The 24,287-nt window shown below is 37.3% G+C and overlaps 2 protein-coding genes across 2 annotated transcripts in view; both read left to right on the top strand.

Annotated features, from left to right (window-relative positions):
- The window catches only part of LOC110099223, a 32,393-nt gene that overhangs the window by 5,777 nt on the left and 2,329 nt on the right, over positions 1-24,287 (top strand). The window contains exons 2-5 of the mRNA XM_028698076.1: positions 8,676-9,232; positions 16,357-16,788; positions 20,772-21,044; positions 21,501-21,574. Of these exons, the coding sequence (XP_028553909.1) occupies positions 8,676-9,232; positions 16,357-16,788; positions 20,772-21,044; positions 21,501-21,574 (1,336 nt within the window). The remainder of the gene's footprint in view (positions 1-8,675; positions 9,233-16,356; positions 16,789-20,771; positions 21,045-21,500; positions 21,575-24,287) is intronic.
- On the top strand, positions 31-1,814 carry LOC110092888 (G-type lectin S-receptor-like serine/threonine-protein kinase SD2-5). Its single transcript, XM_020817580.2, has one exon. It carries the CDS (start codon positions 254-256, stop codon positions 1,463-1,465), a length of 1,212 nt encoding a protein of 403 aa, XP_020673239.2. The 5' UTR covers positions 31-253; the 3' UTR covers positions 1,466-1,814.

The following is a 24,287-nucleotide window of genomic DNA, read 5'->3' as shown; positions in this document are numbered from 1 at the left end:
TTTTTTATCACAAGTGTAAGAAGAAAAACTTAAAAACACTACTGTATGAAGAAAAACTTGCCAACCTTGAGCCCGGTGCTGGCTTCAAGATGGCGAGGGATGCTCCAATATGCTCCACAATATCCTCATCCTCTCCAGAAAGAAACCGATGGAGTTCAAAACTTGGAATCAAGCTAAAATATCAGAAAATTCAAGGAAAAAATAAACTTAGTATCTCATCAGAAAATTCATCAAATTTCTTTCAGATTTGGAGATGGTGGCAAAGCGCTTACGCTTCTTCCTCCTCTTCATTCTCCTCTTCAACTTCTTCATCAACGTAATCATCTCCCTCGCCACGATCCTTGGGGTTTCTCGTACAGGATACAACCTTTTCGCTGTTATTTCTGCCTCCATGAGTGCCATCTATATTTGCCTAAGAGCCTGTAAAAAGACAAAAAGGAGCGAAGAGCAAGATGATATTTTAAACTTACCAAGGTTGCCCAATAGATTTTCTTTCAAGGATTTGAAAATTGCAACCGAAAACTTTGGCCATAAGATTGGACAAGGAGGATTTGGGTCTGTGTTCGAGGGGAAGCTTGCCGACGATACTAAGATTGCTGTAAAGAGGCTGGAAGATGGTATTATTGGACAGGGGAGGAAAGAATTCTTGGCAGAAGTGGAAACAATTGGCAACCTTCATCACATCAACGTTGTCAGGCTAATTGGATTTTGTGCAGAAAAATCACATAGACTTCTTGTTTTCGAGTTCATGGAAAATGGGTCTTTAGAAAAATGGATCTTTGGCAGAACTCCTGACACAGTTCTTGATTGGCAAACAAAAGTGAAGATCATCATTGACATAGCAAAGGGCCTCTCATATCTCCACGAAGAGTGTAGGCAAAGAATTGCTCATTTAGACATCAAGCCTCAGAACATCCTTATCGATAAAAATTTCAACGCAAAGGTTGCGGATTTCGGCCTTGCAAAGCTGATTGATCGTGATCAACGTGAATTAAATACAAGAATGAGAGGAACGATTGGGTATTTAGCTCCTGAATGGTTGACATCTACAATCACCGAAAAAGTTGATGTGTTCAGCTTCGGAATTGTGGTCATGGAAATTGTGTGTGGAAGGAAGAATTTTGAACACTCTCAGCCTGAAGATGGAGCACGCTTGATTTCTCTTTTGCAGGAGAAAGTGAAGATTGATCGGCTCTTAGACATGGTTGATAGAAATGAAATTGATATACAGTTGTATGGAGAAAAAGTTGTTGAGATGATGAGGCTTGCAATGTGGTGTTTGCAAACTAATAGCAGTAAAAGGCCATCTATGTCAACGGTGGTTATGGTTTTAGAGGGAAACTTGAGCTTGGAGACTGATCTTGACTACAACTTCTTCACCTCTGCAACACTGAATGCTAATGATCACATTTACATAGCTATTTCTAGTGAGATAAATAACTCCCATCTTTCAGGACCCAGATAATAGCTTTGTTCTAGAACAGATTAGTGATGTTGGATGGTATCATTGCATTGCATCAAGGCATGTTCAACGAGTCTTTGATTCGTTCTATTACAAAATCGAATAAAAGAAAAAAAGATAAGCAAGGAAGACAAAAAGAGCAACATGATCATCTAAAAGAGACATCTGGAAGAAACAACAGTCAAATTATGACCTCTCGTAATTAGTATGGTTTTAAGAGGTGGTTAAGTTTTTTTATTGAGTTTGTAGTATGGTAAGTAGTCAATAGTTGTATATATAAACAACTATTATTTGTAATGGAGCATAAATTTTTGAAGATAATAAGAATTGTTTCGTTTGCTCTGTTTTTATATTATGTATCCTGAATAGATCAGGTGGTGTTACCCTTCAACTAAGCATGTTCTTGGTATTGTTTTGAGTTGTGATTCTTGAAGCCTATGTCCTATCCATCTCACATTCTTTCCTAAAACTGTGACACCTTCATTTGGCGTCACTCATCTTCTCTATAATATTGCATATGACCCCAATAATATTCTAAATTTATATTTTATCATTTTATTTTTTTCATGAATATATATATATATAAACTGAGCTGATAATAATTTTTAATAAAGTGAATGCATAAATCACCTTTTTTTTTAAAGAATGAGTCTAAATAAAATGAAATTAATTATTAATAATAATCATTTGAATTTATTATCACATTATCTTTTGATATAAAAGATGAAATTATTATTTGTTAGCATGAAAAGAAGTTAAATAATTATAATAACTTATGACCAATGGAATTTTGCACGCTCTGAACAATGAGCAATTATTTCTCCAGCTGGTTTTTGGCAGCATGTGACGACTTCCTTGCCAACCAGAGTTGAATGTTTGGAGTATGTCATTCAGACTACCGTGGCTGCTTATTGACTGACCATTCCTAATTATTAGACGCGGATATCGAATGACCTACCCTGGCTGTTTTCCATACAAGAGCTGCTTAAACATCTCTCCATCAAGTGTAATTTCATCAATTTATATGGTATTCATTCCAGAAGTGAACCGTATGATCAATAATAAAAAGCTGATTGTCAACAAAGGAGAGATTATAATGTGCGGTGATCGGATCGTCTGGAGGTGAATCCAGACGCACCACATCACCCGGATGCACCGGGTCCCAGGTAACGTGGCGTGCCTGGATTCACCTCTGAACGAATCCGTATGCCGCAGGTAAAATTTTTTCGTAATCATGAAAGATTATTACGTGAGGTGACCGGACCGTTCGGAAACGAATCCAGACGCACCATGCCACCAGGATGCACCGGGATCCAGGTGACATGGTAGGTCCGAATTCGCCTCCGAACGAATCCGGACGCCGCACATAATAATTTTCCGTCATCATGAGAGATTGTTACGTATGGTGACCGGACCGTCCGAAGGCGAATCCGGACACACCACGTCACACAGATGTATCAGGCCGCGGGTGAAATGGCGCGTCTGGATCGCCTCCGAACGAATCCAGATGACGCACGTAATAATTTTCCGCCATTAGGAGAGATTATTACTGCAGTGACCAGACCGTCTGGAGGCAAATCCGGATGCACCACGTCACCGAGATGCACCGGGCCCCGGGTGATGTGGCGCGTACGAATTCGCCTCCGAATAAATCCGGACACCGTACGCAATAATTTTTCTTGATCAAAGAGGCAGTTTCATCTATGAAAATTGCAGTTATTCATCAAGTACATGTTAGCGGGAGAGGGATATCGAGTCCTCACTTGCATTGGAAACATAACAATCCAATCATCTTCCAGCTCAGTTGAGGTCAGATCCATACAATCCAACATACATATATAAAGAGTATAGCTTTAAGTTTTGCTCAAAGATCAAAGATTACTGGAAATTTAAATAAAGTTTTGGCTCAATGAAAGTCGACAAGCTGTATAACAAGTCAAGTCGGACTTGAGCAAAATTAAATTGAGCACAAATTGACTCAAATCGACCTAGATCGAGACCAAATGGAAATGCATCAACATTTATATTTGTATAGAAAATGACAAGGGGAGAAGAAAATAGAAGAGAAGTTGATGCGGTGCATCACACGAGCTAACCCACCTTACCTAGTCTAGCTTTGCACCACTCATTTCTGTTTTAATCTCCACTGCTTTAGCTAGCTTTTACTCCTTTTTAGCTAAGCCATTAATTATCACCTAAATAGTGCACTAGACAAAATATAGATACAAAGGAAGAGAGACATTTACTTATACATAGATGCAAGTTTAGAGAAGATAGTAGAAAATATATCCAACTTTTAGCTCTCAGCTTTGTTCTTGTTCCTGTCTTTTTTCCTCTGTGCTGCTCATTATTTTTGCTTGCAGGAATTTGGGTATTGCTGGTACATGTTTTACACCAAGTTGGTATCAGAGCTTCCCTTCCTGGCTACGTGATCGATGGTAGATGGAACCCTTCGGACAACTCTTGGCAACAACCGGAGTATCGAGGCTCTGTGGGCCGAATACAACCGTGTGGTAAGGCAGCTGGAAGAACTATCCGCAAGTTTTTCTCTCTTACGAATGGAGACCCACCAAGAAATGCAAGCAACTCATCATGGGGGAGAAGGAAACCCAGCACTTCGCCGAGGACCACCAGCCCCGGTTCTTCCTGACCGTGGGACTGTCGCTGGCCTGGGTCCGGGACAGAGACAAACCGTCCACATTCCCGATTATGTGGAATTGGAGGGAGAGGCAGACCTGCTACATCCATTTGAGTATTCAGATTCAGAAGAAGGTGAAAATGCCTCTCGCATTTAGTATCGTCCGCTGGCTGAGCGGAATAATAGAGGCAATGGCGAGTTTCGTGTCAAACTCGACATTCCATTCTTCGACGGTCGATTGCATATCAAAGACTACCTCGATTGGGAGAGGGCAGTGGAAATATTCTTCGAGTATATGGAAATCCCCGTCGAGAAGCAAGTGAAATATGTGGCATGCCAATTGAAAGGGAGAGCCAGTGCTTGGTGGCAGCAGGTGTTGCAGACTCGACGATGTAAGGAAAAGGGTAACGTCTGCAATTGGTTTCGAATGAAGCAATTGTTACGGGGTCACTACCTCCCCTCAGACTATGATCAAATGCTTTACATTCAGTATCAACATTGTGTTCAGGGGAACCGTAGTGTTACTAATTATACCGATGAATTCTATCGCCTAAGTGCGAGAAACAATTTGAAAGAATCCGAGAATTAATTGGTAGCCTGATACATTGGGGGACTAAAGGATAATCTGCAAGACAAATTAGAATTGAATGCTATATGGTTGCTTTCACAGGCTGTCAATTTCGCTTTGAAGGCAGAAATGCAGTCCTCACGACAATCTCGGAGTCACTCCAATAGGCGTCACTTTAAAGAGCAGCACGACGACCAGAGGATAACACCGGTGATGCAAAAATCCCAGCAGCCTCAAACGCCACAAGGCCCTAGAAGTAGCTCGCCAATGGAGAATAAATTGCCACCCAAACCCGGCCTTGGAGTTAAAGAGAATCCATATGCAAGACCATATAATTTCAAGTGTTTTAGGTGTTTCCAACCAGGACATAAATCTAATGAATGTCCGTCGAGGTCTCAACTCCAGCTAGCTGAGGGTGAGACTGGAGATGTGGATGACACATATGAAGAAGGGGGTGATGTGGAAATAGAGGATGTGTGGCTGATGAAGGGGATGTTGTCATATGCATGTTAGAGAGGCTATTAATAGCACCGCGACAACCCATTGCTTCACAAAGGAATGCTATCTTCCAGTGTCGGTGCACAATAAATGGTAAGGTCTACGAACTCCTCATTGATAATGGGTATACCGAGAACATAATGTTGCGATCTTTTATGAAGGCTATGCAGCTAAAAACTTTAAAAAATCTCATCCCTACAAAATCAGTTGGGTTAAGAAGGGGGTGGAAATCTCCATCACTGACATGTGCCGGATCATGTTCTCAATCGGCAAACAATACTTTCCGGTACCAGAAGCCCAGTAGATAGATATTAGCATTGGTTTCATACTTGGCTTCCCACGTACGCAGTGAAACAAAAACTCCATAATGGTCGTAGTTGATCACTTCTCGAATATGGCACATTTTGTGCCTTGTAGCAAGACCTTAGATTCCACTCATGTGGCTGATCTATATTTCATAGAAATCATTAAAATCCATGGCATTTCTTAGACAATAACATCTAACATGGATGTAAAATTTCTCAGTCATTTTTGAAGGACCCTATGGGGAAAATTGTGAACAAGGTTGCAGTTCTCATCCACCGCTCATCCTCAAACTGGCGGCCAGACTGAGACCGTGAACCGTAGCTTGGGAAATCTCCTCAAGCGTTTTGTGGGAAAGAATATTATACAATGGGATCTAATCCTACCACAGGCCGAATTTGTCTTCAACAGATCTACAAATCAGTCAACAAAAAAGTCCATTTGAGGTGGTATATGGTATTAACCCACTTTCGCCAATTGATTTGATTCCACATGTCCCATCAACTGCTTACAAACTAGATGGAGAGCAACGGAGCAAGGATATCCAACAACTACATAAGCAAGTGCAAGACTTGATCCATAAACACAATTCAAAGTATAAAGCTCCAACAGACAAATCTCGTCGAGTCCAACGCTTCCAGGAGAGAGATATTGTTTGGATACTTTTATGAAAAGAGCGTATGCCTCATCGCTCCTTCAGCAAGCTACAACCAAAATCAGATGGTCCTTTCCATGTAATCAAGCGCGTCGATGATAATGCATACCAAATCGATTTGCCCGGCGACTACAATATCTCGGCTACCATTAATGTCGCCGATTTTAGCCCCTATTATGATCTTGACATCCCTCCTACACCAGGAGAATGACATGGGAGCACATGTTGTATTAAGCTAATGACGTCATTAGTAGTTAATGATTGTTTTCTTTTAATTGCTTTGTTAATAAACTGCGATGTATAAATAAGTCACGACGTCTATAATAAAGCATGCACTTTTGGAGTTTGTGTTCATTTTCTTGCCTAGCATGTCCTGTATCCTGAGATGTCTCAGGTGGTGGTGTCCGGTTTAGCTTGTGCAAAGGAAAGTTCTTCCTTCGTAGGGAAGAAGTCTCTTTTGGGAGCGGTGTTAGCAGGCCTCAACTTGACCCTATTTATGCCATATCTAGTGACCTATATTCCGCAAACTGAAGTGGTTGTAGTTGAAAGGCGACGGAGGTAGAAAGGATTGTAGTCGGTCGCCGTCAATTTATCTTTTAACTCAAGGTCAAGGAGAAGAAAATATGCCAAAGAATATTTCCAAACTTTAGAAAATTGGTCCCATGAATAACAAAGAATGTTTCATCAATATCTGACCATGGCGGAGATTTATTATTAATAAGTTACTGGGAAGATGTTTAGAAATGTTTGATTGTTGGGAAAAGATCCTACATCAACATAAAGATAGTCGAAAGTACGACGACGGTTAGTGTTTGGAGTCCAACGATAATCGGTAGTCGGGAAGAGATCTGGTTGATGTGGCAAGCCTATGAGCTCTCTTAAATCTCAAGCCCCCCCCCCCCCCCCCCCCATTTATGAAGAATGAGGGGCATATTTATAGTTTTTTGGAAATAACATTACTAGTAAATATGAAGAAGATCAATGACATGTTGAGAGTGTTTCAATGGACGATCAATATAAAGTCCCTCAATTTGTCTCATTTGGGTTCGAATTGATTCTATTTTTTGATGTCATTGGGTTCTTCTCTTCGAGATGCTCAGTATGACTATAAGTTTGTTGCAATCGGAGTTCGTATGATCACATTTAATTTTAGAAACTTTTTATTCTTATGTGCATTGAGATTCGTGCTTGATTAATATAATTTTTTGATGACATATCATTATATATATTACTTTTCTGTAAATTTGTATATCAAAATAGTATATTAATTTTGAAGATTTGTTTACTTCATAAAATCTTTTTAGACAACTGATATTAATGTAAGAATTTGAAAACTCAAAACATCATGCTTTAATTTTTTATATATAAGAATTTTAATTTCCTATTGTTGCTTAGTTTCATATAATTTGAGAATATATAAAAATTTAGTTTTATAAATTTTCTTGTTTTTTTAAAATTTTATAAAATAAAAGTTCATGTAAAATTTTTATGATTTTATCAAAAAGCAATTTTTATTAAATTAATGATATAAATATATAGTTAGCCAAAGACATTTTTCATCCATCTCTATTTTATCTTCTTAATTCATAAAATCATAGGCTAAGCCTTCATTTGGGGCAGCTTTTTTACTACTTTCTAAAACAACTATTTACTATGAAAATTATTAGTTAAATTTTTTTTTATTAAAAAATGATTTTATAAAGCAATAAGAAGTTGTCCCAATGAAGTCTAAAATGTCACATGAGTGTCTACAAAAATCCTTATTGAATTAACATGGCTCGTAAAACACTTTGGCAAATCAGATTTCCCTATGTCATACTTAGGCTTCGTTTGGAACGGTTTTTTTATTGCTTTCTAAAACGGAGTTTTAATACAAAAATAAAAAATTTTGTATTAAAACTCCGTTTTAGAAAACAATAAAAAAACCGTCCCAAATGAAACCTCAATGGTGATTGAATTCAATATCAGGTTTTTATACCAATTGTTAATAAAAACATCTAACTTTAATGTGGAAGGGCCTACCAAAGCATTCACAATGAACATGCAAAGGAACGACAAATAGATAAAGAACTGCAAAAGGACATCACCATTTTTCATTATATGAAAATCGTCATGAGAGAGGATGATTAGAACCAGAGATATATGCATGTGGACAAAAACTAAATATTTTTCAAATTAATTTGTTGGCTTCAGCCTTTCTTTTCCCAAAATAAAAAAATTAAAAAAAAAAAAACTTTGAACTTTTCTCTTGTATATTTCCTTGCATATATAAGTTCCTTCCATAACTGGGTAAGGAAACATAGCAAAACTTTTCTCTTGTTTATTTCCACAACAGAATGTCTGAGGATTTAGAGATGACGGCAAAGCGCTTCTTCCTCTTCTTTATCATAATCTTCTCCCTCGCCGCGGTCATTGGGGTTTTACTGATAGACAACCCTATTTATTTAGTTGTTTTTGTTTTTGTTTTTGTTCTTGGATTGTTTTTTTGCTACAGAGCCTATAAAAAGAAAAAAAGGAGCGAAGAGCAAGATGATATTTTAAATTTACCAAGGTTGCCCAATAGATTTTCTTTCAAGGAATTGAAAATTGCAACCGAAAACTTTGGCCATAAGCTTGGACAAGGAGGATTTGGGTCTGTGTTCGAGGGGAAGCTTGCCGACGATACAAAGGTTGCTGTAAAGAGGCTGGAAGATGGTATTATTGGACAGGGGAGGAAAGAATTCTTGGCAGAAGTGGAAACAATTGGCAACCTTCATCACATCAACGTTGTGAGGCTAATTGGATTTTGTGCAGAAAAATCACATAGACTTCTTGTTTTCGAGTTCATGGAAAATGGGTCTTTAGAAAAATGGATCTTTGGCAGAACTCCTGACACAGTTCTTGATTGGCAAACAAAAGTGAAGATCATCATTGACATAGCAAAGGGCCTCTCATATCTCCACGAAGAGTGTAGGCAAAGAATTGCTCATTTAGACATCAAGCCTCAGAACATCCTTATCGATAAAAATTTCAACGCAAAGGTTGCGGATTTCGGCCTTGCAAAGCTGATTGATCGTGATCAACGTGAATTAAATACAAGAATGAGAGGAACGATTGGGTATTTAGCTCCTGAAATTTATATTTTATCATGTTATTTTTTTCATGAATATATATATATATATATATATATATATATATATATAAACTGAGCTGATAATAATTTTTAATAAAGTGAACGCATAAATCACTTTTTTTTATAAAGAATGAGTGTAAGTAAAATGAAATTAATTATTAATAATACTCATTTGAAATTTATTATCACATTATCTTTTGATATAAAAGATGAAATTATTATTTGTTAGCATGAAAAGAAGTTAAATAATTATAATAACTTATGACCAATGGAATTTTGCATGCTCTGAACAATGAGCAATTATTTCTCCAGCTGGTTTTTGGCAGCATGTGACGACTTCCTTGCCAACCAGAGTTGAATGTTTGGAGTTCGGACTACCGTGGCTGCTTTTTGACTAACCATTCCTAATTATTAGACGCGGATATCGAATGACCTACCGTGGCTGTTTTCCATACAATAGCTGCTTAAACATCTTTCTATCAAATGTAATTTGATCAATCTATATGGTATTCATGCCAGAAGTGAACCATGCGGAGATCGGATTGTCTGGAGGTGAATTCATACGCATCATATTATCCGGATGCACCGGGCCTCGAAATGAAGAAAATAGAATAACTCAACCATAAAAAATGAAATAGAAATTAATTAAATTACAAAATTGCATAAAAGAAACTACAAAACTCAAATTATGTTAAATATAAACAATTAAATTAAAAGTTGAATTTAAAACTATAAGTTATAGATTTAATTTCTAGCAATGACTTCTAGAGAAAAAAAAAAAGAATCATAGCATCCACGAGACCGAAAATGAGAAAAGAAGTTCTTATGAGAACTCATGAAGCCTCTTAAATCTCGTAAACCAGTTTATCCCCATGAATAAGGAGCACTTTTGTCAAGTATTTGAAGAGGTAAATGGGGAAGAAGATGAAGAGATTAATAGGACAGACAACATGTTAGGGAGAAGAGAATTTTGTGATTGAAATCAAGATGGAATTTGAGTTAGGATGTGGTTAGGATTTCTAAGAGTGACATTACAAATTCATTTAGAAATCAAGCAACATGAGAGAAGAAGAGATGTGTTGATGTTGGGGATTTAATTTTGATAATTTTACACTCATATATAATATTAGAAGTGGTATAAATAAAAGTTTAAGATTTAATCTTAGAAGAATAAAATGAATTGCTAATATTTTATATGAGGAGAATCACAAGGTCCTTTTATAATAATAGTATGGATGTTATTAGAAAAATGAATTATGGCATGTAAATATGACACTATTATATTTTAACAAATAAGATAATTAATAAAATGTGATCACTCAATAAAATATACTTAAAGCCTAAACTCATCACTGTTGAAGCTGCTGAGATCAACAACCTGTATAGCTGTAAAATAGAGGAAAACAGAAGCATACAACAAGGAAGAAGGAGAACAGTGTGGTAGAATATAGTTCATCTTCACTACTCTTTCTCAAGCATTACAGAGAGTATATAATGAGCTAGTGAGCTAAAGACCAACGGCTCTGATTAAGAGCAGAAATCAAACGGTAATAATAAGCCAGATACATGGAATAAATAGAGGAAGTGGAGCAGCAAATGGGTAGTGACACCGACTTATCAAGTCTCCTTATCAGCCTCCCTTAAGGTAACAATTGGTATTTGCATTGTTAACTTGTCAGTAAGATAAGAGTGTCAAGTTGCATTTAAGGCTTTTGTGAAGATGTTAGTTGGTTGATCCTGGGAGCAGATATGATGTACCGTGATATATTGTGATCGAATGCAATCACGAATGAAATGGAAATCTATTTCGATATGTTTAGTTCTTGCATGAAAAATAGGATTATTAGCTTGTGCAAGAGCTGAAACATTATCACAATACAATTTAGTGGGTTCAGGTAGCTGAATTTGAAATTCATATAATAATCTGCGAAGCCAAATGATGTCACAAGCAGCAGTAGAAATAGCTTTGTACTCAGCTTCTGTGGAGGATCTAGCAACAGATGACTGCTTCTTAACAGTCCACAAGATGAGTGTTGAACCAAGAAATGCATAATATTTCGTTATCAAGCGACGATTAACTGGATCAGTGGCCTAGTCTGAATCTGCGAAGCCTTTTAGCACAAGAGAGGATTTGATGATAGGTAAACCAAGAGAAATGGTACATTTGATATAACGCAGAACTCGTTTGAGAAGCTGATAATGTTCTATGAGAGGGCTATGCATATGTTGACAAAGATAGTTACCGCATATGAAATATCTGGTCGGTTAATCGTCAAGTATTGAAGCACTCCAGTTATTTGCATGTAATGATCTGGACGATCATAAGGAATTTCGGATGAAGAAGCCGTTGCAAATTTGGAACTGAGAGGTTTGAGTACAGGCTTACAATCTGTTATCGCCGCCTTAGGCAGAATCTCATTGGCATATGTTGATTGAGCTAAGTGAAGGCCATCCGAGGTTTAAGTTACTTGCAAGCCAAGAAAATGATGTAGTCTATCGAGATCCCTCATAGAAAATCTAGATTGTAAAGCAAGCAGTAGTTTATCCAACTCAAGTGAGGAGTTTTCTGTAAGTAAAATGTCATCTACATATACCAAAATGTAGATTTGAACAAACACTTTATGTAGCAATAAAAATGAGGGATTGGTAGTGCTAGACTGAAACTCATACAAAAGAAACAAGGAGAATGTGGAAAATCATTGTCGTGGCGCTTGCTTGAGACCATAGATAGCTTTTTTTAATAGACATGCATGAGTTGGATATTGCTTGTCTATGAAGCCAGGAGGTTGCTTCATATAGACCATCTCTTCGAATGATTCTCTCTACCCGATGTCCGAATCTAATAATTTCTACTAATTTTGACATGTTGAAATACTTTTGTTCTCTACCTGGGTCCATGCGTTGTCACTTTTACTTTTATTTTTATTAAAGCCTGTGGTCATGCAAACTGCACGTGGGTACAATGGCTCTATTTGTTGATTAGTTTATTATAAGCTAATATCATAAAAAAAAAAAATTAAAAGCAAAGCATCATAGACAAGCCCCACAAGGTAAATAGTAAATGATTCCACTTGTTAGATTCAGGAATAATATGTAGTTTTCCATACAAGAGCTGCTTAAACATCTTTCTATCAAGTGTAATTTGATCAATCTATATGATATTAATGCTATAAGTGAACCATATGATCAATAATAAAAAGCTGATTGTCAACAAAGGAGAGATTATAATGTGCGGTGATCGGATAGTCTAGAGGTGAATCCAGACGCACCACATCACCCAGATGTATCGAGTCCCAGGTAATGTGGCGCACCTGGATTCACCTCTGAATGAATCCGGATCCCGCACGTAAAAATATTTCTTAATCAGGAAAGATTAATACGTGCGGTGACCAAACCGTCCGGAAATGAATCCAGACGCACCAGGTCACCCGGATGCACTGGGCCCCGGGTGATGTGGCACGTTCGAATTCACCTCCGAACGAATTCGGACGCCGCACATAGTAATTTTCCGTCATCATGAGAGATTATTATGTATGGTGACTGAACCGTCCGAAGGTGGATCCGGACACACCAAGTCACACAGATGTATCAGGCCCCATGTGACATGGCGCGTCCGGATCGCCTCCGAACGAATCCAGATGACGCACATAATAATTTTTCGTTATTAGGAGAGATTATTACGTGCGGTGACCGGACCGTCTGGAGGCAAATTCGGACGCACCACGTCACCCAGATGCACAGGGCCCCGGGTGATATGGCGGGTACGAATTCGCCTCAGAACAAATCCAGACACCGCACATAATAATTTTCCGTCATCAGAGAGGCAGTTTCATCTATGCAAATTGCAGCTATTCATCAAGTACATGTTAGCGGGAGAGGGATATGAGCCCTCACTTGCATTGGAAACATACAACCCAATCATCTTCCAGCTCAGTTGAGGTCATATCCATACAATCCAACATACATATATAAAGAATATAGCTTTAAGTTTTGCTCAAAGATCAAAGATTGCTGAAAATTCAAATAAAGTTTTGGCTCAATGAAAGTCGACGAGCTAAATAACAAGTCTAAGTCAGACTTGAGTCAAAATTAAATTGAGCACAAATTGACTCAAATCGACCTAGATCAAGACCAAGTGGAAATGTATCAACATTTATATTTGTATAGAAAATGACAAGGGGAGAAGAAAATAGAGGAGAAGTTGATGCGGTGCATCACACGAGCCAACCCACCTTACCTAGTCTAGCTTTGCACCACCCATTTTTATTTTAATCTCCACTGCTTTAGCTAGCTTTTACTCCTTTTAGCTAAGCCATTAATTATCACCTAAATTGTGAGACCTCGTTCCTTTGCTATAGCTGCTGGGAAAAGTGATTTTTCCCCAGGATCGGCCGGGATGATGATGAGATCAAAAAAAGAGGCAATAGAACGATTAGATGAATCATTTCGCTACACGGATCTTGGGTTGTTATATAAATAGTGCAATAGACAAATATAGATACAAAGGAAGAGAGACCTTTACTTATACATAGATGCAAGTTTAGAGAAGATAGTAGAAAATATATCCAATTTTTAGCTCTCAGCTTTGTTCTTGTTCCTGCCTTTCTTCCTCTGTGTTGCTCATTATTTTTGCTTGCAGGAATTTGGGTATTGTTGGTACATGTTTTACACCAAGTTGGTATCAGAGCTTCCCTTCCTGGCTACGCGATCGATGACAGACGGAACCCTTCGGACAACTCTTGGCGATGATCAGAGTATCGAGGCCTTGTGGGCCTAACACAACTGTGTGGTAAGGCAGCTGGAAGAACTATCCGCAAGTTTTGCTCTCTTACGAATGGAGACCCTCCAAGAAATTCAAGCAACTCATCATGGGGGAGAAGGAAACCCAGCACTTCGCCGATGACCACCAGCCCCGGTTCTTCCTGACCGTGGGATTGTCGCTAGCCTGGGTCCGGGACGGAGACAAACCGTCCACATTCCCGATTATGTGGAATCAGAGGGAGAGGCAGACCAGCTACGTCCATTTGAGTATTCAGATTCGGAAGAAGGTGAAAATGCATCTCGCATTCAGTATCGTCCGCTGGCTGAGCGGAACAATAGAGGCAATGGCGAGTTTCGTGTCAAACTCGACATTCCATTCTTCGACGGTCGATTGCATATCAAATACTACATCAATTGGGAGAGGGCAGTGGAAATATTCTTCGAGTATCTGGAAATCCCCGTCGAGAAGCAAGTGAAATATGTGGCATGCCAATTGAAAGGGGGAGCCAGTGCTTGGTGGCAGCAGGTGTTGCAGACTCGGCGATGTAAGGAAAAGGGTATCGTCTGCAATTGGTTCCGAATGAAGCAATTATTACGGGGTCACTACCTCCCCTCAAACTATGAGCAGATGCTTTACATTCAGTATCAACATGCGTTTAGAGGAATCGCAGTGTTACTGATTATACCGAGGAATTCTATTGCCAAAGTGCGAGAAACAATTTGAAAGAATCCGAGAACCAGTTGGTAGCCTGATAAATTGGGGGACTAAAGGATAATCTGCAAGACAAATTAGAATTGAATGATATATGGTCGATTTCACTGGCTGTCAACTTCGCTTTGAAGGCAGAAATGCAGTCCTCACAACAATCTCGGAGCCACTCCAACAGGCGTCACTTTAAAGAGCAGCACGACGACCAGAGGACAACACTGGTGATGCAAAAATCCCAGCAGCCTCAAACTCCACAAGGCCCTAGCAGTAGCTCGCCAATGAGGGGCATATTTATAGTTTTTTTTGGAATAACATTACTAGTAAATATGAAGAAGATCAATGACATGTTGAGAATGTTTCAATGGACGATCAATATAAAGTCCCTCAATTTGACTCATTTGGGTTCGAATTGGTCCGATTTTTTGATGTTATTGGGTTCTTCTCTTCGAGATCTTCAGTATGATTATAAGTTTGTTGCAATCGGAGTTCATATGATCACATTTAATTTTGGAAGTTTTTTATTCATATGTGCATTGAGATTTGTGCTTAATTAATTTAATTTTTTGTATATATATATATATATATATATATTACTTTTCAGTAAATTTGTATATCAAAATAGTATATTAATTTTGAAAATTTGTTTACTTCATAAAATCGTCATGAGAGAGGATGATTAGAACCAGAGAGCCATGCATGTGGACAAAACTAAATATTTTTCAAATTAATTTGTTGGCTTCAGCCTTACTTTTCCCAAAATAAAAAATATAAAAAGAACTTTGAACTTTTCTCTTGTTTATTTCCTTGCATATATAAGTTCCTTCCATAACTAGGTAAGGAAACATAGCCTAGCATGCTCCTCAACAGAATATCTGAGGATTTCGATTTTCGAGATGACATCAAAGCGCTTCTTCTACCTCCTCTTCATCATCACAATCATCGTCCTCGCCACGATCATTGGGGTTTCTCTGATAGCCGGCCCTATTTTTTTAGTTCTTCTGGTTTTTTTTGCTTTTTTGCTTGTTTTTTGCTACAGAGCCTATAAAAAGAAAAAAAGGAGCGAAGAGCAAGATGATATTTTAAACTTACCAAGGTTGCCCAATAGATTTTCTTTCAAGGAATTGAAAATTGCAACCGAAAACTTTGGCCATAAGCTTGGACAAGGAGGATTTGGGTTTGTGTTCGAGGGGAAGCTTGCCGACGATACTAAAATTGCTGTAAAGAGGCTGGAAGATGGTATTATTGGACAGGGGAGGAAAGAATTCTTGGCAGAAGTGGAAGCAATTGGCAACCTTCATCACATCAACGTTGTGAGGCTAATTGGATTTTGTGCAGAAAAATCACATAGACTTCTTGTTTTCGAGTTCATGGAAAATGGGTCTCTAGACAAATGGATCTTTGGCAGAACTCCTGACACAGCTCTTGATTGGCAAACAAAAGTGAAGATCATCGTTGACATAGCAAAGGGCCTCTCATATCTCCACGAAGACTGCAGGCAGAGAATTGCTCATTTAGACATCAAGCCTCATAACATCCTTATCGATAAAAATTTTAACGCAAAGGTTGCGGATTTTGGCCTTGCAAAGCTGATTGATCGTGATCAACGTGAATTAAATACAAGAATGAGAGGAACGATTGGGTATTTAGCTCCTGAATGGTTGACATCTACAATCACCGAAAAAGTATATGTGTTCAGCTTCGGAATTGTGGTCATGGAAATTGTGTGTGGAAGGAAGAATTTCGAACACTCTCAGCCTGAAGATGGCGCACGCTTGATTTCTCTTTTGCAGGAGAAAGTGAAGATTGATCGGCTCTTAGACATGGTTGATAGAAACGAAATTGATATGCAGATGCTTGGAGAAAAAGCCGTTGAGATGATGAGGCTTGCAATGTGGTGTTTGCAGACTAACAGCTGTAAAAGGCCATCTATGTCAACGGTGGTTAAGGTTTTAGAGGGAAACTTGAGCATGGAGACTGATCTTGACTATAACTTCTTCACCTCTGCTACACTGAATGCTAATGATCATATTTACATAGCTATTTCTAGTGAGATAAATAACTCCCATCTTTCAGGACCCAGATAATATATAACTTTGTTCTAGAACAGATTAGTGATGTTGGATGATATCATTGCATTGCATCAAGGCATGTCCAACGAGTCTTTGATTTGTTCTATTACAAAATCGAATAAAAGAAAAGAAAGATAAGCAAGGAAGACGAAAGAGCAACATGATCACCTAAAAGAGACATCCGGAAGAAACAACAGTCAAATTATGACCTCTCGTAATTAGTATGGTTTTAAGAGGTGGTTAAGTTTTTGTATTGAGTTTGTAGTATTGTAAGTAGTCAATAGTTGTATATATAAACAACTATTAATTATAATGGAGCATAGATTTTTGAAGATAATAAGAGTTATTTCGTTTGCTCTGTTTTTGTATAATGTATCTTGAATAGATCTGGTGGTGTTATCCTTCAAAGAAGCATGTTCTTGATATTGTTTTGAGTTGTAATTTTTGCAGCTCATTTCCTATCCATCTCACGTTCTTTCCTAAAACCGCGACACCTCCTTCGTCCGGCGTCACTCATCCTCTCAATAATATTCTAAATTTATATTTTATCATGTTATTTTTTTCATGATTATATATATATATATATATATATATATATAAACTGAGCTGATAATAATTTTTAATAAAGTGAATGCATAAATCACCTTTTTTTTTTAAAGAATGAGTCTAAATAAAATGAAATTAATTATTAATAATACTCATTTGAAATTTATTATCACATTATCTTTTGATATAAAAGATGAAATTATAATTTGTTAGCATGAAAAGAAGTTAAATAATTATAATAACTTATGACCAATGGAATTTTGCACGATCTGAACAATGAGCAATTATTTCTCCAGCTGGTTTTTGGCAGCATGTGACGACTTCCTTGGCAACCAGAGTTGAATGTTTGGAGTCGGTCATTCAGACTACCGTGGCTGCTTTTTGACTGACCATGCCTAATTATTAGACGCGGATATTGGAAAAATAGAATCAATCGGATTTTTTTATGTCTACAATAAAATTACAGTCAAAGCATCCTCAAAGCGTAGTTGTTATAGTAACTAAGATTTGACTATATTTTTTATTATAAATAGAGAAAAATCCGAATGATTATCTCTGCCCGATATCCCATGTCAGAACTTTATAGGCTTATAATTTCTACTAATTTTGACATGTTGAAATAGTTTTGTTCTCTACCTCGGTCCATGCGTTGTCACTTTTATTTTTATTTTTATTAAAGCCGGTGGTCATGCAAACTACACGTGGGTACGGTGGCTCTATTTGCTGATTAGTTTATTATAAGCTAATACCATTAAAAAAAAAAATCAAATCAAAGCATCATAGACAAGCCCCACAAGGTAGGTAGTAAATGATTCCACTTGTTAGATTCAGGAATAATATGTAGTATTTGATGCAGAGCATCTTAACTAAATCGCTCCTTAGGCATATTTTAATTAGTTTGTTATGTGCTTCTTCAAGTATCTTCTAGAGTATTCTATTTAGCTTATGTAAGCAAGTTTTGTAGTATGAAAAAGGCATTGAAGAATATTAAGTCATTTTAAGCTTTGAAGCTTTGTTTCTCTTCTTCACTGGATTGGGAGCCAAAAATCCTTCTTGCAGGTCGAGTCTTACGACGATCCACTACATCAGTTTTCCATACAAGAGCTGCTTAAAAATCTTTCTATAAAGTGTAATTTGATCAATCTATATGGCATTCTTTCCAGAAGTGAACCATATGATTAATAATAAAAAGCTGGTTGTCATCGAAGCAGATATTATAACGTGCAGTGATCGGATCATCTGAAGGTGAATCCAGACACACCACATCACCCGAATGCACTGGGCCTCAGGATGAAGAAAATAGAATAACTCAACCATAAAAAATGAAATAGAAATTAATTAAATTGCAAAATTGCATAAAAGAATCTACAAAACTCAAATTATATTAAATATGAACAATTAAATTAAAAGTTGAATTTAAAACTATAACTTATAGAGTTGATTTCTAGCCAGGGGCGGATCCAGCTTCTTTTTTCAGGGTGGGCAAAATAATTTTTTTTTGTGGGGGATGGGCAAAGATGCTTATGATTTATAAAATGAGGGCAAAAATTTTTTTTGAGAGGGGCAAAATACCAAAAATACCCAAAATATTCCAAACAATCCATCTAAAAAAAAAAAAAATTTTTTTTTTTTTTTTTTTTTTTTTTTTTTTTTTGGGGGGGGGGGGGGGGGGGGGGGGGTCCGCCCATGTTTCTAGCAATGACTTCTAGAGAAAAAAAAAAAATCATAGCATTCACGAGACCGAAAATGAGAACTCATGAAGCCTCTTAAATCTCGTAAACCAGTTTATCCCCATGAATAAGGAGCACTTTTGTCAAGGATTTGAAGAGGTAAATGGAGAAGAAGATGAAGAGATTAATAGGACAGACAACATGTTAAGGAAAAAATTAATATAATAAAAATTAATCCGTGTAGACAAAATATATCATTCTCTTTGAAAAGCCTTAAAAAATATCAATTATATTAATTAATATAAGTTCTAACTCAAAACCAGAGAAGTTATTAAATTCATATTAAAAATAACAAACTATAATATGGATTAAGAGATATTAAAAAAAAATTGATTAAGATAAAACAATGATTTACTTGAATATAATATAATTAATTTGACATTAGTAAAAAGCATCTAGTGATTGATGCACAATAATTAAAAAAAGTCTTACATGATCAAAATATTATAAGCATGTGCTCTAAATTCAACCCTTATCCATTAAATAACATAAGTTACATACAAACTCTTATAAAACACATGAAATAGTTATATTATCTTGGAAGATTACTCATCTCCACTTGCAATGGCATAAAAGTTAATCATTGTTAGAGTTCTCTAAAATATATTAGTAAGTTGCATGTCTTGCAATAGGATGAGAAAATGTTCTAAGAGTCGTTGTCGCGGTCATCGCGGACCTGCATTTGAGTCCATCGCACGTGATCGCTGCCTGCGCAGCTCGTCACGGCATAAAAATTTACTGCAAGTTTTAATTTTTCGTGGTTGAAAATTAATTTTGAAAAACTTTAAAATTATACTTGCTACAAATCATTTATCGGTTTCAAATTATTAATCAAAGAGTAAAATTTTAAATTATCAATTCATCCCAATCTTGGTTAGCCTTGAAACATTATTTTAGGTCTAAAAACCTATTCTAGATTCTACAAGAATCAACAAAGGTCTATTCTGTGCGGACATCGTATAGTCCGGAGATCAACCAGAACGTGCCACATCACCCAGTACACAATGATATCGGTACCTAGAAAAAAATGATGTGACACATTCTGATTATTCTCCATATTATGTCCGGTGTCAGCACAGAATAATTTTCCTAACGGACGACATCGGAGAAGCGGAAGGACGACTAGGATGATCGCCAAAGGGTGGCCCACGGATCGATCAGCTCCCCCAAGAACCTGATTCTTCTCCGTCGCCACCTGAAAACAATCTGGAGACAGAACACCAAAACGGAGGCTAAAAAGAACACATTATCTTCAATAATTCCTCCATAGCAATGTTAGCTGTATTTGTGTAAATATATATAGCTACATATAAGGCTATTCGACTAGAAGCATACCTAATTATAGCCATACCGCAAAAAATCTATTATACAAAAGCTATTAATTATGGCGCAAGTTTAACAACTCATAAGTTTAAATACTTCTTAGGGATATGTTATTTAATTTATTACAATGATTCTAGAATGTTCTTGATTTCTCTTGGTTTATTTTGCTAGCCTATAAGTATATGAGTTGTAAGAGCGAAGAAGCATGAATGAATATTTTTAGAATTATAACACTTTTGGCTGTTTTGGGTCTCCAATAGCTGTTTAGCTCTTCTTCATCTTGCTTCTTCATGTTTCTTCCTACATCATAATGATATTAGAGCGAGGTTTTGCCCTTGACGTCGATCAGGGCACCAGGCTACTGCTACATCAACCCTTGATGTCAATCGGGGTTTAGGTTGCTTTAGGAATACCATGTATGAAGCTAGGCTGGCGACGACATTCGAAGCCTCCATCAGACGGCAATCATACCGGCGAATCTACACATCCCCGTTGGCAACCATACCAGCGATTCCATCTTCTAGCAACCAAACCATCGGTTATCTATCGGCACGATCTGCCGTCCGTGAACAAGCTCACGTCGACTTGTACCATCTATATGAGCTGATGCCATTGCTTGTACAGTACATGCAAACGACCGCGACGGCGTCAATGGCACTCGCAAAAGCAGGCATCCACTCCAATCCCACTATCCGCAAGCTCCTCTGCCTCATATCAACTTTCGCACATCCCGCTGCCACCTCCTTTGCAACAACAGATGCTCCGCTACTCTAACCAAGACTTCCTCTATGTCTCCTCTGAAAGGGAAAACCAGCCCCATACTTCGACCGTCATTCCTCCACACGACCTGCGTCGGCATTTCACTCACTCACCCACAATCCGTCCTCCTCCCTTGTGCTTCTCTTTGACATCCTTCTTGCTCCCAACGTTTACCTATACACTGCCATACTCACCCCAACCCAACACCAGCCTTCCGTCTCTTTGCTCTCATGCTTCAACGCGGATGCCCCATGCCTAACGAGTTTATCTATCCCCATGTTCCCAAGGGCTGTTCTGATCGACCTATGTACAACGAGTTTATTGTCTTTCTTTTTTTATTTCATTATGTTTTTATATCATGTCTCAGACTATTTGTTATTTTTTGCGGATGCCAAACAACGTCCGGAGACCAATCAGAATCACCACGTCGCCTCTTGTTCGGTAATGCGGCTCAGTACTGCTCGTTACCGCGGCTCTATATTGTTGGTGTGACGCATTCTGATTGCTCTCCGACTGATTGGTCTCCGACTACATTCTACGTACGTTTCGCACAGAATAATTTCTTGTCTAAGACAGGTTGATGGATCTCCATGATTTCTCGACTTTGCCGGTCTCCATCTAGTCTATAAGAGGACTCAGAGACTTGTGGAAGCAGATCTAAGGGACTCAATGGGTTATTGCCATGCACAATTTGAGGACTTTGATTGGTGGACTGATTCGTATGTACTTCTCGAAATAACACCGCATTAGATTAATAAGGCTTCGATTAACCGTTTTTGTCTGTCCGGCAGTTTAAGGGTGGGTGGTGGAGCTGAATTGAAGCTTGGTAATTAATTTTTTCTACAAGGGTTTTCAAAAATAACTTAAGAATTTTGAGTCACAATGTGAGGTGGTAGTCTTAAGAAAGGATCGTAGTGGGGCGATGGTCAAAGTGGTTGTAGTTGGCAGACGACGGAGGTCGAAAGGATTATAGTTGGCCGACGTCAGTTCATCTCTTAATTTAAGGTCAAGGAGAAGAAAATATATTGAAGATATTTCCAAATTTTAGAAAATTGGTCCTATGAATAACAAAGAATGTTCCATCAATGTCTGACCATGGCGGGAGACTTAGTATTAATAAGTTGTTGAGAAGATGTACGGAAATGTTTGATTGTTGGGAAAAGATCCAATATCAACCAAAAAATAGCCGGAAGTCAGACGACGGTCAGTGATTAGAATTTGGCAATGACGGTTAATGAACGGAGTCCAACGACGGTCGGTGGTCGGGAAGAGATCCGGTTGACGGTGCAAACTGGAGAAAGCAAGAGAGATCCTCCATCCCCCCTGTGAAGAATGAGGGTAGGGGTGTCAATATTTGACCCGACCCGAAAATTTCAGGTTTGGGTTGACCCGAACAACGACTCGCGCAGCGCCGCAGACCAGCAGTCGTGTATGTGGTCTACCCAGTGCATGATTTGGTTCTGATTAATCATAATTTGAATCTAAATTCATGTGGTTCAAATTGATCCAAAACATAAATAAAATTCAATATCATAAAAAGTGAAATCACACGGAATATTTTTAGTTAAAAATATAATAGCAATGATTTTGACAACTTTGATTTTTTGTAAATTGATTATTTGAATTTGATTTAATTTTGTCATTGATTGATTTAGCGGTTGTTTGACTGCCTAAAAAAATATTGTGTAAATTGAATGCAATATAAAGTGTAAAAAGGTTGTGCCTGAGTTGGCCGTAGTGGGCGATGGTGATGGCTACAGTTGTGGCGGCCGACAATGGTGCTGAGGGTGACAGTGGCGACGTCATTTGACTATGGTGGCAGCAAATAGCGGGCAACTATTCTGGGTTGTGATTGCCAGCAGCATGGCTGCAGGGTGCGAGGCGGTGACGACGGTAAGCGGGAACAATTATTAGGTCAGATGACCTGACGTAGCTCTATGTTCGGACAACAATAACATGTCGCCACGTGGTCTTACTCAATACCGCGCGGCCCGACGACTTGACCCGGGATTGTTATGTTCGCGTATTGCTCGGTATTACTCTATATATTGCTCGGTATTGTTGGGTATTGCTCGGTATTGTTTGACAATAATGAAAAATATCCCTCTGTGAAGAACAATGAATATGTATTGAAATTGAGCGGTGTAAAACTTTATCATTCAAATTGGACGAGAACGATTTACCTAAAAAATGAATTAAAATGAAATGCCAAAATATTTGTTACCCTAGAGAAATTTAAAGTTTAATGTCTTTCTTATTAGCTTTACATAAAAATTCAGCACACATAATAAGAGAAGAATGCAATAATTGTAAGAGAAGCTAGAGTTTTACGTGAAAGGAAAATATCATAGGGTCTAACCTTGTTTAAATGATTTAGCTAGTATTTCTTATCGAATACAAATAATATTATTTCTCGTAAATTGGTAACGTGCTTTCAAATATGTTTCAATTGATTGATTTGGGGCTCTTTCAGATTCAAATTGTACCACTTTTAGTATCGTTTGATTTGTCTTGTCGATACATTTAGTTTAATCATAAGTTTGTTAAAATTAAAGTTCAGAAAATCTTGAATCTAATTTCAAAAGTTTTCAATCTAAATATGTATTGAAATTTGTGCTCAAGCAAAATAATTTTCAATGATTTATTAATAATAAATCAAATAATTTAATAGTTTAATTATATTTGATGAATTACATAATAATTTAATTATATTCATTAATAATATATAATACGTAAAATTAAATATATTTTAAAAATTCAACCTTAAATATTTCAACAATTTTTTTTCATAAAAAATTATATAATGAAAGAAGTCAAATTTCATTCAAATAAAATGATTGAGTATGCACTATGCACATACCACGTGTCCTTCCACAATTTAAAAAATATTTTGTTTATTCAACCTTTTATTCATTAAATTTATATTTTTAATTGAGGAGAAGGAAATAATAAGTACTATCAAAACAATAATGCAACAATTGAAATAATACAGTGATAAGTAATTAATTACAGTCTCAAATTTTTATTTACATCAAATGTTGGGTGGTCTTCTTGATAAATCAACATTCATCATTTATTTTGGACGAAATCTGTTATTTTCTAAAATAATTTTTTTAATGCAAAAACTTTTTTATCTAAAAAAATTTGTATTAAA

This window comes from Dendrobium catenatum, unplaced genomic scaffold, assembly GCF_001605985.2.
Source record: "Dendrobium catenatum unplaced genomic scaffold, ASM160598v2 fragScaff_scaffold_1047, whole genome shotgun sequence".
Classification (NCBI taxonomy): Eukaryota; Viridiplantae; Streptophyta; class Magnoliopsida; order Asparagales; family Orchidaceae; genus Dendrobium; species Dendrobium catenatum.
Note: the sequence above shows the minus strand (reverse complement) of the source record. Positions and strands in the feature narration are given on the sequence as shown.

What these genes read in the sequence shown, in the direction of transcription:
- LOC110092888 (XM_020817580.2), top strand. Translation starts at nt 254, where the DNA reads ATGGTGGCAAAGCGCTTACGCTTCTTCCTCCTCTTCATTCTCCTCTTC.